The following is an 18,532-nucleotide window of genomic DNA, read 5'->3' on the forward strand; positions in this document are numbered from 1 at the left end:
ACTCTAAATGGAACTGGTTCATTGTCCTAAAGACAGGCTTTTGCACCAAGGCGCTGGGATGTATGGGGATAACTATATACTATTAAGGTTAATATACCAAGGGGATGCTAATGTATAAATATTCATTGCAAATAAATCAACACTTAAAATTAAAACGAATAATAAGCAAGGCAGGCCAGATATTTGTTTTCAAAATACATCCATTTATAATTTTTTAAAAATAAATACTTCTGGGAAACTCTGATAATTCTAACACACAGCAAAGAGGAGATAAAGGCACACCACCATGAAACTTTAAAACATTGATGAAATCAGCCTGCCTCTCTGATTAAGCTTTTTTTCTTTTGCTAAACCATATAAACTATAAAGAAAAACAAAATACAGATCATTTAAAAACAGACTCATACTTGTGGTTTTATGTTTTGTAGTGGTTGTCCTAGCACAGTGGTTGTTCTAGTCACATCAAAACAGTCATTTTCTTAAATAGACAAGTACATTTAACAAACCTATACATTAACTCTAAAGCCAAATAAGCCTTCAGATCTACCATTTCCTAAAGCATTTCTACCATCTCTGAAGTAAATTTCAAGCAAGTGAAGTATTATACATAATATAAAAGACAAATAAAAAAAGGTTGAAACCTACCAATACTGGTAGCGGGTGTCATGCACAAAACTGACCCTGCATGGCATGCAATGGTAGGTGGAAAAAGTGAATAAAGGGAAAGAAACAGGTTAGCGGTTTAGAGTTAACATTCAAAGTGAGATTGAAGCACAACCAGAAATAAGTAGGGTTAGTTAACACAGTCTTTTAGCGTCATTCACATTTTCAGCACTGACACAACTATATCTGATTTATTTTAAGCCAATATTACTCAAAGCTCACTCCTTAGACTACTGCTCACACTTTCTATTCATATACATTGACATAATTCTAATAAGAATGACATGTGATAATGCTGCAGTGTCCTTCCTCAAAGACCTCAAAGTACTTTACAGAAATCATCAAATTAATCCTCCAAGGTAAGAAGTAGATATTTTACAGATGGAAAATCTGAGGCATGGTAACTCCTCCAAGGTCATGCATAGTGTGAGTCAAAGGTAAGGCTAGAAATAGAGTTCTATTCCTGAACCCAGTTCAGGTTTTGTACTCACAGAGTTATGCTGACCTTGTTGCATTAGAGTTTGCTTGTTTGGTCGCAAAGTGTTTTGTGTCAATAACAATATGATAATAAAAACAGTCAATAATTAAAGACTCTGGATCCTCCAAATCAAAGGCTTGTAGGTCAGGTGAATTTTAGATTACTGCTTAAAAGCCCTACAATGTAGGAAGACTGAGGTTCCCATGGCAGAATCACCTAGATGTGTATGGGATCTATTTTCTGCTACCACATTTATTATGACAAAGGAGTGGTGCCTAGCAATAAATCTAAACACTGTAGAGGCAAAAGAATGCAGAATTGGGGCGGAGTAGAACCAGGGTTAGGAATCTTTGTCATAGCTTGCTATTAGGTGCTCCCTGATGGGGACCTTTGGCAAAATTCCTAGGATATGTCAAGTTGATGTCTAAGTGGGTAAGTGGGAGGTGGGGAAAGAGGATTTTAGCCCTTCCTTGGGAATAATTGCCTTGGCTGTGGGTGGTCTTATTAATGTTCTTCAATCAGAAAAACATGACCACAAATACTAGTGTATATTGTGGAGGACTGAAAAAAAAAACCCAAAACCCAAACTGTATTAAAATAACTGTGTCCTTCTGGTTCAGTTCCTTAGGATGAAAATCAAAGTAATACAAGGATTTAGGTAATTTAAGATTGGGGAAAAAAAAAAGATTGGGTATCATATGGGTGCCAAAGAATTAGTTTTTAATGAATGTAGGTGTACCCACTTAGGTTTAGAACTGCCTTCTGAGATACTAGATGCAGAAGCTGAGATATTTAGGTCTTTATTCTCTCTGCTGAACTGTTTACACCTGAGGCAGACTTTTTGCCTGGTCTGCATTTTGATCAGGCTAATATTAACTGGTCAGGAAAAGAGGTTATTTAACTGGACTAGTACTGAATTCTTTAAGCAAACATGCCAATATAGCCAATTATAAATACACACATAACTCAGTTGGCATGGCTCAGTAGTTGAACATCAACCTGTGAACCAGGAGGTCATGGTTCAATTCTCTATGAACCAGGAGGTCACAGTTTGATTCCTGGTCAGGGCAGGGTACATGCCGGGTTGCAGGCTTGATCCCCAGTGTGGGGCATGCAGGAGGCAGATGATCAATGACTCTCATCATTGATGTTTTTATCTCTCCCCCTCTCCATTCCTCTCTGAAATCAATAAAAATATATTTAAAAAAATAAAAATAACATACACACAGACCCCGACACCTCAAAATCCTGTTCCTGACATTTCTGATATTTCTCCAACCTTATCTTTCTAATCTTCTTTACAATCAAATTTTTCAAAAGTTACCTACACAAATTTTCACTTCCTTGTCCCCAGTTATTCTTCCATCCTCTCCAATTTGGCTTTCATTTTGACCTCTGTATTCAAACTGCTAATGACGCCAAAGATTTCCGTATTTCAGCAATCAGCAAGAGCTCTTTCATCTTCACCTAACTTTCTGACCTCAGCAACATTTAGCACTTAGCTACTCTGTCCATAGAAAACGACTTTTTTCTTACATTTTCTAACCCGTCCCCCTCTACACACACAAACACACACACACACACACACACACACACACACACACTGAGTGGCCAGATTATTATAACCATCTGACTTTTGTAGGCAAATTAGCTATAATTTCGCGCTGAAGTTGCTAGAGGGCCAGACCATTATAAATAGGGAAACAGGTTGTTTACCACGACAGTAGAAGTGATTTTTTTCTGAAGATATGGGTAAACAACACGATGTAACAGCCTTTGAACGTGGGATATATTTGAACGTGAGGGGCCAGATTATTATGACCACCCCATCAGTACTTCGTTGGGCCACCTTTTGCCTTTAATACTGCGGCGATTCTTCTTGGCGTTGACTCCACGAGTTGTTGAAAGGTGATGCAAGGAATCTGACACCATGCCTGATGAATAGCACTGTCTAGTTCTGTGAGATTTGATGGTTGTGGAACCAGCTGCCTGATGGCCCATTTCACTTTGTCCCACAAATGCTCAATTGGATTGAGATCTGGTGATGGTGGGGGCCACCTAAGCAAGGTAAAGTCTCCCTCATGTTCTTGAAACCACTCCTGCACAATACGAGCACCGTGGCATGGCACACTGTCTTGTTGGAAGAAGCCATCTCCATTGGGATATGCCATCAAAATGATAGGATAAACTTGATCAGCAACGATACTTAGGTATGTTGTGCTATTCAGATGTTGTTCCACACGAATTAAAGGGCCCAAATCATGCCAGGAAAACATGCCCCAAAACATAACACTGCCCCCACAAGCTTGAAGGGTTGTACTCATGCATGTGGGGTGCATGCTTTCATGCTGTTTCTGCCAAATTCTCACTCTGTCATCTGCATGATGCAACTGGACGTGATTCATCGGACCACATGACTTTTTTCCAATGCTCGACTGTCCAATCCTTGTGTTCCTGTGCGAATTGGAGACGTTTTATCTTGGTAACTGCAGACAGCAAAGGTGTTCGAACAGGCCTTCGACTTCCATATTCCATATGATGCAGTGTATGGCTAATTTGCCTACAAACATCAGGTGGTCATAATAATCTGGCCACTCAATATATATATATATATATATATATATATATATATATATATATATATATATATCTTCCATGTTCAAAGGCTGTTACATCGTGTTGTTTACCCATTTCTTCAGAAAAAAATGACTTCTACTTTCGTGGTAAACAACCTGTTTCCCTATTTATAATGGTCTGGCCCTCTAGCAACTTCAGTGTGAAATTATAGCTAACTTGCCTACAAATGTCAGGTTGTCATAATAATCTGGCCACTCAGTGTGTGTGTGTGTGTATGTATTCAGTTCTAGTTCTTTTTCATCTACTCTACTTTTCCCTGGTATATCATTCAATTCATAATATTATTCAATCCAGGATCTAAATACTATCTATGAGATCAAGTTACCAGATTTATCTATCCTTCCCAGTTCTTTCCTTTAAGCTCCAGGTCTTTTTATCTACCTGCTCACCAGGCCTTTCAACTTGGATGTCTGACAAGTGTCTTGAATTTCTCATGTCCAAACATTGATCTTTCCCACAGAATGTTTCTCTGCCTCAGGAAATGCTAGATGGACATCGCCATCTATGTAGTAACTGTAGCTTAAAATGAAAGCTATGCCTGATGCCACTTCACCTTGTGAAACCTCCTGGTCCAACTCACCTATAAGTCAAAGCTACCTTGCTTCTAAAATGTGCCTTGTACTTGTCTGTTTGTCCATCTCTACTGCCATTTCTCAAGTTTTGATCACCACTGGCTCTAGGCTCAGCTATGCAATAATAGCCTAACTGGTCTTCCTGCTTCCCTCCTTGTCTTTGGCTTAGTCCATCCTCCACTCTGCCGGCAGAGTAAACCTTTCCGAATACAGCTCAGTTCACTTCTCTGCTGGAAACGACTCATTGCCTTCGCACTGCTTTTAGGACAAAGGCCACCTAGGGTCCTGTCCTGACTACCTCCCCAGCTTGTCCTGTACCCCAGTCCCCCTAGAATCATGACCCAGACAGTTTAGCCTTTCATTTCTTTCTTTTTTCTTTTAGGGAACAGGTTGAAGTTTATTGATTTTCGATTGATGAAACAGCCTTTCATTTCTTTGAACTAAACACAGCACGTCTTTGTCCTACTTTTGAGATTCCCGCAAGCTGTCCCTTCGGACTAGAATAATCTTCACCCCATTCTTTTCATCTTTCAGGTTTAATGGTACATGTCACTTCTTTAGAAAATCGTTCAAGTGTTCTTTTACCTACCTCCATATGTCATTTAAATCAGCTTTCTATTTTAAATCTTACTGAACTCTTTACTTTTTCATTCATAGTACTAATAGCAATTTTTCATTATATATTTCTATGGGTATTTCTTGAATATCCATCTGTCTTCTCACTTATTGAATATCCATCTTGTCCTCTGGGAGAACAGTGTTTGTTTATGTCTGTCTAGGTCTATCTACACAGTAGATAGACAATTGGTTGAATGAATGTTCTCAGCCATTCGTGAAATTGTGATGGGAGCAATTTGTTCCTAAAATTTATTTAAAGTACCCAGTTTGTGAATGACTTCATTTTAAATCAACCATGACTGGATTCAAAGTTACCCCTAAAAAATTCCATGTTATGCCTCTGCATTCCAATAAGGAGGGGCTTTCTTGGAGGGCTTTCCTGTGTCGTGCATGTGAATGTCATTGGTTTGCAAACCGTCAGCAGCAGCTCCTGCCACCATACTGGGCTAGGATTGGACACATCACATTGGTTCCAGTTCAGGCTATGGCTGGAATGCTCAGCCACATTAATTTGATGAACCGTGATCTCCACGTGGCCTAAAAGTGATATGAATATCGGAAACACATCTGGTCCTGATCTTGCTTCCTAGCCCCATCTCTGCCTTTTCATTCCACTTTGATCTCCCCACCCATTCACAGTCCCTTACGTACTTTACATTGTAGTTACAGTGGACCACTTGCTATTTCTCAGTACATTCTGCCCAACCCATGCTGTACCCCCCTATGAGGGATGCTCTTCCCTCATTAGTTAAATCTTCCTTATAAAGTGCTAAGCAAAGTTCTGCTATGGAAAGTCTTTCTTTCTCTTCATCCTTTGTCAACCAGTCACAGCACATGCCTTTTTCTCCTCCACTCTCAAATAGCTTTGCTCATATCCTAATGAAGGCCATGCTTTGTTTTATATTTGTTTTGTTTTTTTCTAGTTCTGAACTCATTTGTATTCTCAATATTGGTTCTGGAACCCAGAGCACATTATGTGTTCAATAACTGTTTACCAACTTGAATAGGATATATAAATTTTGCTGTGGTTTTATATAGATACAGTTTCCACTACACACTGACTAATCTTTCATGAAGATATGTGATAACCTTATGTAACATTATGGTTTCTGATCACTAGGCAACATTTGTGCTAGCACTGTTCCATGTTCTACTTATTCCATATTTCCAATATAATGAAATAAGTCAAGGAGGGGGTCAGAGGGTCATCTTTGTTCTCATTGGCTGAAGAATTTCGCAAAGGCACTATTTCTCATCAACAAAGCCTCAAATGTTTTCTGCTTGCTTCCGTTGCACAAACATTTCAACTCTAGAATCTGTGAGTCAGAATTATCTGGATAATTCCACTAATTATATATGACACTTTGCAGCATAGACACAGCCTCAGTTTTTCCATCTGCAAAATGCAAATAATTATGCCTGGCACTGGCAGAACTATCTTGAAGAATAATGTGATAATGTCTATAAGAACACTTACAGTAACTCAGAATAAACCTGTCAGAGAAATGCCAAGAACTATGATGCTACTATTTTAGTAAATGTGTGTGGTTTTTGCCACTTTCCTAACATAGCAAAGAAAAAGTATAACTACTAGGTTAAAATAATCTCTATCAAAAAAAGGGAAAAAAAGCAAAAAACAAAAAATAAATAAAAGGAAAACTCCCACCCACTGAAAATGTGCAAGGGCATCAATCAGGGTGATAATTATATTAGCAAGGTTGGGAGAAGAATCCCATATTTTACATAATATTTTATGTTAATATCTCCAAAGACTGAAGGCAGAATTTCTGAAATCCAAATTCACATTGTGTCAATGGGAGAATTTTAGTAGCATAACAAAAACTTCACTTATGAATGACCTGTCAATAAAGGGCAACCTCCGGGAGAACATAAAATGCTTTTTGTTTCATATTTATGACAATTGTTAAAGTGTTTATTGAAAAATCAAAATGTGTCATTTTAAAAATAATGGGCCCACCACCTACTAAGTCGCAAAAAAAATACTTTCGAACACCATCACTTAATTTGCAGAGATTTCAAACAATAATGATTAACAATGAAAATTATCATTATCATTTAAAAATTAGGCTGAAAATGTGATTTGTGAGGAAGAAAGCCTAAAATAAAAACTAGAGGCACAATAACACTGAAATTATGCTATGGATTTAAGTGGGGGGGAAGATTATGCTAATTCCTTTGTGATAAAATTATTTTATCTTTCATTGTTTAAGAGAAACATGTGAAAACTTCTTAGAAGTTGAAAAGCCATTTCAGAAAATGAGATGCACATGTTTGTTCACTATGATATTAATATAGTGTTATAGTTGGAAACATGTATAATTCACAGAATTAAGTGAACTTGGCTTCCAACAGCCCACTCAATTGAGGGTTGCTGGACACATTTAAACAGTTCTTAAAGAATCCAGCAGAGGGCAGAAGTGCACAACCATAGCAGCCAGTTCAGCCTATTGGTCCTCAATGCAATTCATTTCATCAATAATAATCAAGTCATTGAATAAGGGATGATATTCATTCTTGCTTTGGAAGTCTTTAAATGGTTTCCAGGTGAACCATTTTAAAATGAGCATTCTTTCAGTGCTTTAGCAAATCGATCATTATTGGATTGAAGTGTTAAATATGAATTAGAGGGCTTCAGTCTTTTGCATGGCTTAGCTCCAGGATTTATATAGGCATGCCCAGGAAATGGTAGTGGCATTATCATCCAGTCTTCAGAAATAGAATTGTCTTTTTATGTTTCCCCCCTCAGTATATTCTTCCTTATTTTTTTTCTCCTAAAATATCTAGTGATGGGGTCTATAAAATAAGACATTTGTAGAAATCACACAGGACCCTGAGGTAAGTTTACCTTTTAGCAATTATTTTACAAACATGTCATAGCCAATGGATTGCATGTACAGATACTGCTGTGCTATAACTGCACTGAAGTGGCACTAATTAAGATTGTAATAAACAAAAGTGAAGCCCTAGTAAGTACTGACTTAGAGACTGACTCTACAGGTCTATGAACATTTTTTAAGAGTAGAGCAGAACTAAAATAAGAAAACTAAATACTAAGAACCATTTTACTTGTAATTTATATTTTTACTTTAAAATATATTGTTATAACAGGTTGTAATTCATTTCAAAGTATAGACTTTATACAAAGAATACATAGAAATATTTATTCAAATCCCTCCTATGTTAACTATTGATATACTATGAGATTTAAGCAAATAGATAATAAACCTGAAAAGTCCAACCACATGGATTAGGATCAACAAACTCTTTTTGATAAGATTGTTACTCATTTACATTTACCTTTAAGTTACTATCATGGAATGAAAATTTTGACTTTGAAACTAAGAACACAATGGACAGTCTTCTCACTAAGGCCTAAGTCACTCTCTGGTTTGTGTTTTTTGTTTGTTTTTTGACATTCTAGAAAATATTATGAGACTATTATTCCTGCTTCTGATTCTAACACAGACTAAAGGTCAACACCACAGTCAATTTATGGCGGCTCCTTGTTTTTGTGTATGGTGTATGTAAGTCTGTGGTCGGGGAGGTGGGTAAGAAATGGAGGAGGGTTGACATGCATTGTACTTTTGTTCCTTATACTTGATGGTTTATGCCGAGCTTTAAAGGAGAACTCTGTGGTCTCCACACATGGAGACCCAGGGAATGTCTTGTCATGTAACTTGAACTGATCATAGGAAAACTAGGTTTTAGGTCTTTTTTTTCATTAGTTGTGCCATCTTGGCAAGTCATTTCACATTTGCGGGGGGGGGGGGGAGGGGCCACCTCAGTTTTCTCATCTGTAAAACAATAAACGGGATGAGGAGGTCACTAGTAATCTTTCAACTTCAGGATTCTATGACTAAAATGATTCATCTTTTAGTGGAATGATAGAGTTAATGCATCTTAGTATCTAACATTATCAGGCATTGGCTCTCTATATTCAGGTAAACTTGGTGGAAGTTGAGAAGAATGGTGAAAGAGATAGAATGGATGTAAAAATATGAGTAGAGGATTGCTTTCATTTGAATAGCCTCATTTTTTAGTGCTCTGAATAGGAATAGAAAAGAAAAGGTTAGTATTTATAGGAATCGCTTTTTTTAAAGTCATTCAGGGTTAATGACAAATTTCAATTGTCACACATAGAAGGTCTTATTTACATAAACAATTTTACACAACACGTGTAAATACAAGAAACCAAAAGGCTTAGGCTATTTGCTTCTTATGGGTTTAATCTGTCACTGGACTGTATAAAATATTTGGCTTTAGAATCCTAACAGTCCATAGCTATCATTCCAAGCAAGGTAAATATAGATAGATAGCTAGGACAATGATGAGTTTCAGGCTGTATTTATTGTACCTTTAAAAGCAAATTAGATGCCACCAAACAGCTTAGAGGAATGAGAAGAAAGCACATGACCAGAAGGGCACACAGACACAGGACTTGGAACGGTCAGGGCACATACCTGTCGGAATAAACGCGGTGTGTTGCTGCAACTGTGCACTGGTTAGAGCCTGCTGGTAGTGCAAGACGCTGGGATTAAAGACCGTGCTGGCACCATTGCTTTTTTCAAGTGCTTGTCTCTTTGGTAAAGGATGAAGAGCACCAGGTGGGAAGGCCTATAAGTGAAGAATCGGACATGATATGTATAACTCAAAGTAAACACAACTTCAGTGTCCACAGAGATCATCAATTGCAACATTTTTTTTTTTTTTTAAATGACAGCTAAGGAGATGCCTGTGCCATGCACCTTAATTTAAACAGCGGCAATGTCGAATGAGTGAGAATTCGTTATTGAGAGCGAAAGCATGATTTCTGTAATCCAAAACAGTAGCATCTCAACTAAGGAAAAGAAAAACTATCAAGCAACAACAACAAAAAATGGCTCCAGCTTTTTAAATGAGTTAAACTATTCTAAGGAAGGAAAGAAGCATTTGTGTTATCATTAATTCTATTTTTTACTTTAACTAAATGATCATTTCTTGAATTTAAATGTTAATAAGAATTATAACAAGCATCTTCTGAGCCAAGTAATTTAAATTTGCTTTACTCTTTTGGAAAAGGTATTAACATTTGTTAGGATTAATTTATTTTACATATTACATATGAAAATGAGATGGCTAAACACCTTATTGAATTTTTCATTAATTAATAATAATGATTTTTTTGCAACCAATATTTTACAAGTAATACAAATCTCAGATGGTTCTCTGAAAGGCTACATGCAAAGCGAAAGGTGAAAGGTCAAAGTACCAGGTCTACAGATGCTTCGAGAGGTCGCTTCATTGCTTTGGCAGTCGACTGAGTCTTTTAATAACAGGCAGCGAGCACATGATGGCAGTGGGCCAATGGGATTCAAGCGAATTAACATACAGGTAAACAGCAAGCAGAGGTGCATCATGGGAACGGCATTGCATTGTGGATAGGTGAGAAGGAAAAAAATATTCTGAATGCAATATACAACGTACAAAACACTAGGCATGCACAACAACAAAAATGTTCTCTAAAGAAATGAATATTACACCTTAAATTAGTATTGAAGCAAAAATGCATCTACTATACCTTAGTTAAAAGCATATAAGAGAGTAAAATATAGATGTTTGAAATTCAGGAAAGTTAATCAAAACAGCAGCTTGCATACACACCATAAGCATTTTTTATATTGCTTCAGAAAAAAAAAAGCAAAACTTTTAAGGGTCATAGGATTGAAGAACTTCTGATAAGTTAGTTTTCAAATATGAAATAATCAATGTGCGAAATATATAGAACCCAAGTAAAAAAATATAATATCTTAAATTGCATAAAAATAATTTTTAATGAAGATCTAGCCTAACAAAATGAAGTGGCAAACTGAGACAAAAAAATTCAGGCAAAAAAATATTCAAACACAAGATTATTTAGGCAAAACTGTTTGGGTTTGGATCTTAATTTTTTGTCTGAATCATGTGGATAATTGTCTCAATTCTTCTCTTCACTCTGCTAGCATGGATTGGAATAAAGTTCCAAATTTAACAAATTTTGAATTTGAGTAGTAAGTTTCTCAAATTTCTCTCTTTTATTCCATTTTACTGTTTCTAATGACTAACTTATCATCCATTCTAAGTTTTCCACTATATTTGAAATTAGAATTCAATTTATCTCAAACAACTTACCGGATTATACTAATAAAATACCTTTAAAAAAGGTATTTAGTATTTTCAGGTATCAAAATAATTTATATTTAATAGTTCTACTTGTACAGTTAACTACAATTAGCGACCAACCCAGTTAATGAGATGTGGAAATCTAGAATAAATACAATAGCTAAAAATAACAAACAGCTAAAAATGGCAAAGTACTGCTTGAAATAATAGAAGTGAAATAATATCTATAATCATACTTTTGGGCAGACAGTTTCATTTAAACAGTTGATATTACAACAAGTATTGATTGATTTAGACCACAATGAAAATTTTTTCTATTCCTTGGTAATTGTAAAAAATCTAAAAATTTGATGATGAAATTCTGTGAAAATAAACAAATTTAAAAGAATAACTCCAATGCAAATAAAAAATGAAGTACCCATTTTTAATGGTTAGCACAATAAGTAAATCCCTAAGGTCTGTATAACAAATATAAATGTTATGTTCTAAAGTTCTGAATTCGAACTATGCCATTTGAAATAAGTTGAAATAGTACTAAACTCTCAAAGTGGGAAACAGTAAATGATATTTTCCTTGGAAAATAAAGGGTTGTTTATCATCATTTGATGATTCAGGATTAAAAGTACAGAAATGATAGGAAATCATTTCATAGAAGAGGTATGGGGTGGGGAAAGAGCTAGAAATAAAGTGGAAAGGACTATAGGTTAGAAGAGGTTTAGAATGGGCAATGGAGAAAATGTTTTGGATGGCAGTCTCAATAGAGGCCATCAAATATGAAATCATTGCTCTAAAAGTAAAATTGTGAACGTTTTTATAAACCAATAAGCTCTATAATAAGAAAGCTTCTTTATACTGAATATTCTTTCCTCCAATGTAAATTCTCCATTAAGTAGCTTCCATGACACCACTTTTATTTAAACTCTTTCATGCCTGTACAGTTTTATATTGCTAAATAATGCATTTTCTTTAGCTTAAATTAGTCTGTGCTAATTATATAAGGTTATGTAGCCTGTTCTCCGAGTGCACTGAGAACATTAACTGGATGGTAAACTCAAGGTCATTTTGACCTCAATTCTTCCCTCCACTTTTTCAGTCCTCGGGAGTTATAGAACACACCCGCTGTTGGGTTGATTTTTATGCTAACTAGATATGTTAACTAGAAGAATATCTATGAACAACATTTTGATTTAAGAAAGAATCATTTAATGAAGTCTCTAAGTAGAAAAGGGAATATTAAATATTTCTCCGGGGAGGTACATGTTTTCTTTTTTTCTGATACGTAATTTTCATAGAAATTATAATAATCTAGAAACGTAAAGAAACGCAGAACTCTAAACTGATCTGGATAATGAGCATCTTCTTTTCTACCACTCCATATTGTAGGTTATCTTTGCTAGATGCAGACAGCTTGTCTTCTGGGAGAATCAAGCATACATAGTAATATCTCCCACAGCTCACACTTTGAGGCACATGAGTAGACTGCATTTAGAAATCTGTATGGATGAATAATCATGTTATAACACAGCATTATAGGACACAGATGTTCTGATGTAGAGGATATTATTTGACTGATATTATTTACTATTATTGAAAGATCTTTAGTATTAGAACAGACTTTAGAGATCAGCAAACCCAGTACATCTTGGGAGCTTCCTTAGTCACCTATGCAGAGAAAGGTTCTCTTTAATTGAACTCCTACTATGTGCCAGACACGTGGCATTCATTCTTGCTGGCCTTACCATTTATATCTTCTGCCCCCTCTGGGCCTTCTCCAGCTTGTGCACATGCAGCCAGGTTTTACTGTAACTGGATCAAGAAACCATCCAACTATGGGCAAGCAAACTAAGGGCCCCATGTCAGGCATCACAGGCCAAAAGCCGATCTGAGGAGTCAGGAAACCCTGACAACAATGAGAGCTGCCACTTGAACATGGAACAAAAGGAAGTGAACAAGCAGTGTGGAATTCAAAGTTCCGGTACATGTTTTATAAAACAGGTATCTCCCCGTGTAGCCCCATTTTTGTGTGTAAAGCAAGACTGCTTTCTTGAAGATTAGATACCCTTCGTGTTACCAAAGAGAAGCTCTGTCTGGCGTATCTTCACAGTTTGAAAGTTCTAGAGTAAGAATGCTTTGACTTTATCCAAGTGCACCTAGGCTGGTTTCTAATGAGCCTCTCACGTCACTAAAAAGACATGACAGATTCAGTCATTTCCATGTCATTATCAGAAAGAAGCTGGCGTTTGATCTAAAACTACATTCCTTTGGGTTGTCTTTGATGCTGCTGCAAGATTCCCTGAAATGATGGAATTCCAAATTTGGGCACAATGTAACAATCCAGGAAACTATGGTAACTAAACATACTGACAGTCACTCCATTAACGTGTATGCGTCTTGATGAGTATGACATGAGAATGCACAGGAAGGCACAATAATACAGCCTTGATTTAAAGATAACAGGCTGAAGAATGACCTTTTTGTGTAAGTGGCCATTTCTTCTTTTATCCCCATTAACCCAGGTCATCTACCATTTATATATAGTAGGTACACTGTTCCTTCAGAGATGTAAGGTGTGCAAACCATCGTCAGCATTGTATAGAGAAACTGGTCTTAGAGAATGGAGCTGATATACCAAGAGAAGCATGTATTCAAGCAGACTTCTGATGAGCCAGAGATCTCACATGAACACAGGTTTATTAGAACCTTCTACAACTTTGTCAGTGGTTCTTAAACTTTGCTGCACATCAGAATCAGTTTTAAAAAAAGGCCACTGCCCAGGCCACGTCCAGACCAGTTAAATAACTTTGGGGGAAGCGACTGATGTTTGAACTTCTCAAGACCCCTCAGGTAATTTCAAAATACAGCCAAGTTTAAGAATCAGTGGTCTAGCCCGTCGTTGGCAAACTGTGGCTCGCGAGCCACATGCGGCTCTTTGGCCCCTTGAGTGTGGCTCTTCCTAAGCCTTAGGAGTTCCCTAATTAAGTTAATAACAATGTACCTACCTATATAGTTGAGGTTTAAAAAATTTGGCTCTCAAAAGAAATTTCAATCGTCGTGCTGTTGATATTTGGCTCTGTTGACTAATGAGTTTGCCGACCACTGGGACTCTAGACAGGTGCTCCTCAAACGTTAATGTGCATACAAAACACCTAACATTTGAATTTTAAAATCTGGGGTGGGGCCCAGGAGTCTGGGGCTGTGACAGGCCCCCAAGTGCTGATAAGGAGGTGCCTGTTGGTCTCTAAGGGTCAGGAAAGTGACTCAAGTTCTGGATGCTGGGTCACAGCCTGCCTTTATTTATTTATTTATTTATTTATTTTAATTTTATTTAATTACTCATTTATTTTTTAAGCACCAGCCAGTACAGCTCCATTTGCATCTCTCTCATGACTTGGTGTTCTGTGTAAAATTTCACTTAGGGAGAGAAAGTTTGCAGCAAATCCCTTGGCCCCCGTTTTAACTGAAAAAAGAGGAAAACAATGGGAATAGGGAGGAGTCAGCCATTGACTGGTCACCTGTTGCTACTTCTCTGCTCCAGGGTCTGCTCTCCGAAGATGTAGCGTCTATTGCTCAGTTTCCCACTCCCTTAAGCGCCAGTGCCCACCGTCCTGTTCAGCAGGAGGCCCTGGAGCCCCTCTCCCAGGAAGAACCCCACCTGTGACCACAGAACTGGCCCCGGGGGAGGGCGCTGGCACCTGCCCTTGGTTACCTGCCCCTGAGGGATCTACTTATTGTGCTGAAGAAGGGAGGGCGGGGGAAACAAAACAAAGAGGGGGAACAACAGAACTTAGGCAGCGGAGCAGCAGGAATAGCAGCCTTCCCTATTTCCCAGCGGGTGTGGAGAGCGGCAGGACCCAGGCGCCGGGAGCCCGCGGGCTCCTGGGGGGAGGAAGGTGCGCGGCGGGCGCACCCCACTTACCATGACTGTGGCCGCGGCTGCAGCTGCCTGGGCGGCCACCGCGGCTTGGTTGGCTTGGTGCTGCGCGGCTTTGATTTTGGCCTGCAAGTGTGCAGGAGGGTGAAAATATTTGCATTTCTCCCTCATGCAACGCCCCTTTATGTAATCCATACAAACGGTTACGGTGTTGTCGTTTGTGTCGATCATTGTGCTGTCGGCGGGGTGTGCGAAGCGGCAGTCGGTCTCGCCCCGGGCGCAGTTTCCTCGCTGGAACTCCCTGCATACCTAGGACACAGGGGGCGAGAGCAGACAATGCAGCACAGGGCCTGGCCGCCTCTGCACGTGCAGCCCTTTGCGTGTGTGTGTGTGTGTGTGTGTGTGTGTGTGTGTGTGTTTTAATTGAAATAATTCCTTTCGTTTCTCTGAAGGGTGGCTTTTGTGCCATTTGCAAGTTTGATTATCAAGAATACAAGTAACCAGAATCCCTAATAAAAACGATTTTGAGTTTTGCTTTGCCCTCTTTTCTAGGTTGAGAGTGAGTGGATATTGAGAAAATAAGTCAAAATCTGCAGTTTGGGGAAAATAACAAAGAGAAATCAATAAGGCCTCCACTGTCTCTGGAATATATAAATATATATAATAATTTGGAGAGTATACACACACACACACACACACACACACACAAATCTTCTACTCTGAACAACTCTGGAATGCTATAGGTTTTTTGCATGGAGGGATAATTTCTCCATAGTTTAAGCCACCAGGCCATAGCTGTACAACTCCAAAAAGAGTAGGGGGAAATGACAAACTCGTTCCTCCTCTCTGAGAATGGGAAATGGGGGGGGGGTGAATACCCCAGTTTTCCCCTACGTCCCCCCAGCTCTACAAAGATAGCATGATAATAAATCTAAAGAATTATGATATCTAAGCCACCAAAAACTTTCATTTAAGGTCACCATATTACTATTTTTGACAGCACAGAAAAACGATAAACATATTTTAAAAAGACAAAAAAGAGAAATGTGGGAAGAGGTAAAGGGAGAGAAAGAAAGGAAGGGAAGTAGAGTAGAGTTTGAAGTGTTGGTGTGCTGTTTCTTTTTTATTCCTTAATCCTTAGTTACCCTGAAACCTCAAGTAACTAGAATGAATGCTCCATGCTCTGAAAATTCTGGTGAATCAAGAGTTTACTGTATAAAGGTTTTTTGTTTGTTTGTTTTTTAGAGTTTAAAGAGTATCCTTAATTCTGCCCTGAATATTAGAACATGAAATAACATAAATAACATATATACATAATTCTTAGATTTATAAATATCATTAGCAGGGAAGAATTACTAGTAAAATTTTAAGTTATTTTCTTTTTAGGCTCCAATCCCAAAGTGGGTATATTTAAGTGGTGGTTCACATCCTGATCATCAGTGATGTTATATGAAGGGTCAACTGATATGACAGTCAAGCCTTGTGACAGTCAAACGTACTGGGGAACTACAGTTTCACTCCCCAGTCACCAAGCGAGTTTGAGGAGTAAACAGATAAGTCACAAAATTGTCAACTGTTTCTTCCTACTTTGAATATTAGCCAACATTCCATTCTTAGTTCATGAAATGTGCACAATAAGAATTACTAAGATGTTCCCACAGATTCTGAGTAAGCCTTCCTCTGTAAATGGAATGATTCCAGTCTGAGACTGCATCAGAGGTGTGGGTCAGCTAGTAAGCATTTACCAAGGGTCTTTGTGTGTAGCCAACTTCATTCCTGGCTTGAGGTGGGAACTGAAAGCTGCTCTGCTAAAGTCATGGTGAGTCATTTTTACATATATCTTTGCCCATCAGTACTGTTGGGAATGACAGTTTGTTCCCAACTCAGCTGATCTAATCTGTTTCCTAAAACCACACAGTCACGTACTGAACGTAAGCTTCATGGGTCCAGCAGGTGGAGCCCAAAACACTTATCTAGTCCCATGAAAGGTCTGTTCAGCATTCACAGGGACAGGCTAGCTAGATCAATACCGCCCTCAAGAGTTATTGGGTGGATATTTAAACAAATGTATGTTTGAAAGAACATTCTTGAAGGATCCAACATAAAGCTCAGGGTACATCCTAACCATACATATATCACCTAACAACTTTAATTGGTAGTGGAATTAAAGGAGCTCTTTGAAAAATCTATTAAAATCTTTACACACCCATATGAAATGCTCTATTAAATATCACAGGATATAGTAATTAAGATAAATGGATGAATCCTCTAACTCTGATTAAAGAGAAATATTACCCAGTAAAGTACAGATGGGTTGGCTTGACTCAGGACTTAAGAATTATGTTTTATAAATATATGTACTTGTTTTCTTGGCTTTTATAGAACACTTAAGTGTAAGTTGAAGAAACGGTCCCAATCAACAAATTTGCCTGGTTTGCAATTCCCCCTGTTTACCAAGAACACACTGAGGGCTGATATTCGGGAACATTGTAGTACAGCCATACTAGTTCCTAAAATAGTGAAATATGATCATACCAACTGGTCAACAGTAATAATCCGACTTATTCCCACCCTTGTCCCGGAGTGTCCCCCACTGCTCTGGCTTCTGGGCTCCTGACTTGCCCCCTGGAGACCAATCCAGAATCCAGCAAAGGTTAAAGCCTAGCCCAGCTGGAGGCCTTCAGGAGCCATCACTATGGCTGCCATAGTGATTGATTCAGTGTTCCACTGGTTGCTAATATTTTGCAGCTGACTTTTTGTGTGTTAAACATACTCTTTTCTCACAGACTAATTTCCTTTATACTTGGCTTCAAATTCAAACCAAAGAATCATGAATGCATGGCTTTTAGATGAATGTGTGTGCAATATCTTACAAGCGTTTACCTACATAGAAGTACACTTCTACCACAAATGCATTTCAAACCACAAATAAAATGGAAGTACCTCCAGTTTGTCAGTCCTGAGAAGTTTCTGAGTTGTAGTTGAGCCCGGGACAGTGACAGGTGGACTTCCGGGAACAATAACAGGTGTGGTGGGTAGAATTTCTGTTGGGACTAACCCAACTCCAGGGGTTACAGGTGCTAAGTAAGGAGCAAAGCTAATCGCCGTATTTGTCCCTATTGTGGGACCTACAGGAAAAGTGGGCTGTTAAAGAAAGATAACACAGGATAAAGATACCTTTAGAATAAAACTTCAAAAAATCACCAGCAAGTGTCATTTGAGCAAAATTTATTCATCTTGTACAAGACTCTGTGTTAGTTGCATAAATCTAGTCTGAACTATGTAAGTTCATTAAACTTCCCTGTTTGGTTTTGCTTAAGAAAAATTAAATCCATACAGACCCTCTCTTCTCAAAACCATACAAAAACATTGGAGAACATCATAGGAACCTAATTACAGGGAACAGGTTAAACCTTTGCTTTTATTACAAGTTAAACTTTTATTTCTATGAAAATGTCCTCAACAAAATATATTCACTCTAATTGCTCATCATTCCAAAGTATTAAATTTCATAACACTATAGTAGTAAAACCT

The 18,532-nt window shown here is 37.9% G+C and overlaps 1 protein-coding gene across 3 annotated transcripts in view; it reads right to left on the minus strand.

Moving 5' to 3' along the window:
* Positions 1 to 18,532, minus strand: part of MBNL2 (muscleblind like splicing regulator 2) — a 163,614-nt gene that overhangs the window by 26,676 nt on the left and 118,406 nt on the right. Inside the window, exons 4-8 of one of the 3 annotated variants that reach the window (XM_081082507.1) lie at positions 17,942 to 18,142; positions 15,044 to 15,307; positions 10,238 to 10,291; positions 9,450 to 9,603; positions 646 to 681 (exon numbers count right to left, since the gene is read on the minus strand). In XM_081082507.1, the coding sequence (XP_080938633.1) occupies positions 646 to 681; positions 9,450 to 9,603; positions 10,238 to 10,291; positions 15,044 to 15,307; positions 17,942 to 18,142 (709 nt within the window). The remainder of the gene's footprint in view (positions 1 to 645; positions 682 to 9,449; positions 9,604 to 10,237; positions 10,292 to 15,043; positions 15,308 to 17,941; positions 18,143 to 18,532) is intronic. The other 2 variants (XM_081082508.1, XM_081082509.1) reach the window with 2 other exon arrangements.

Source organism: Myotis nattereri (genome assembly GCF_964212035.1).
Source record: "Myotis nattereri genome assembly, chromosome: 2".
Lineage (NCBI taxonomy): Eukaryota > Metazoa > Chordata > Mammalia > Chiroptera > Vespertilionidae > Myotis > Myotis nattereri.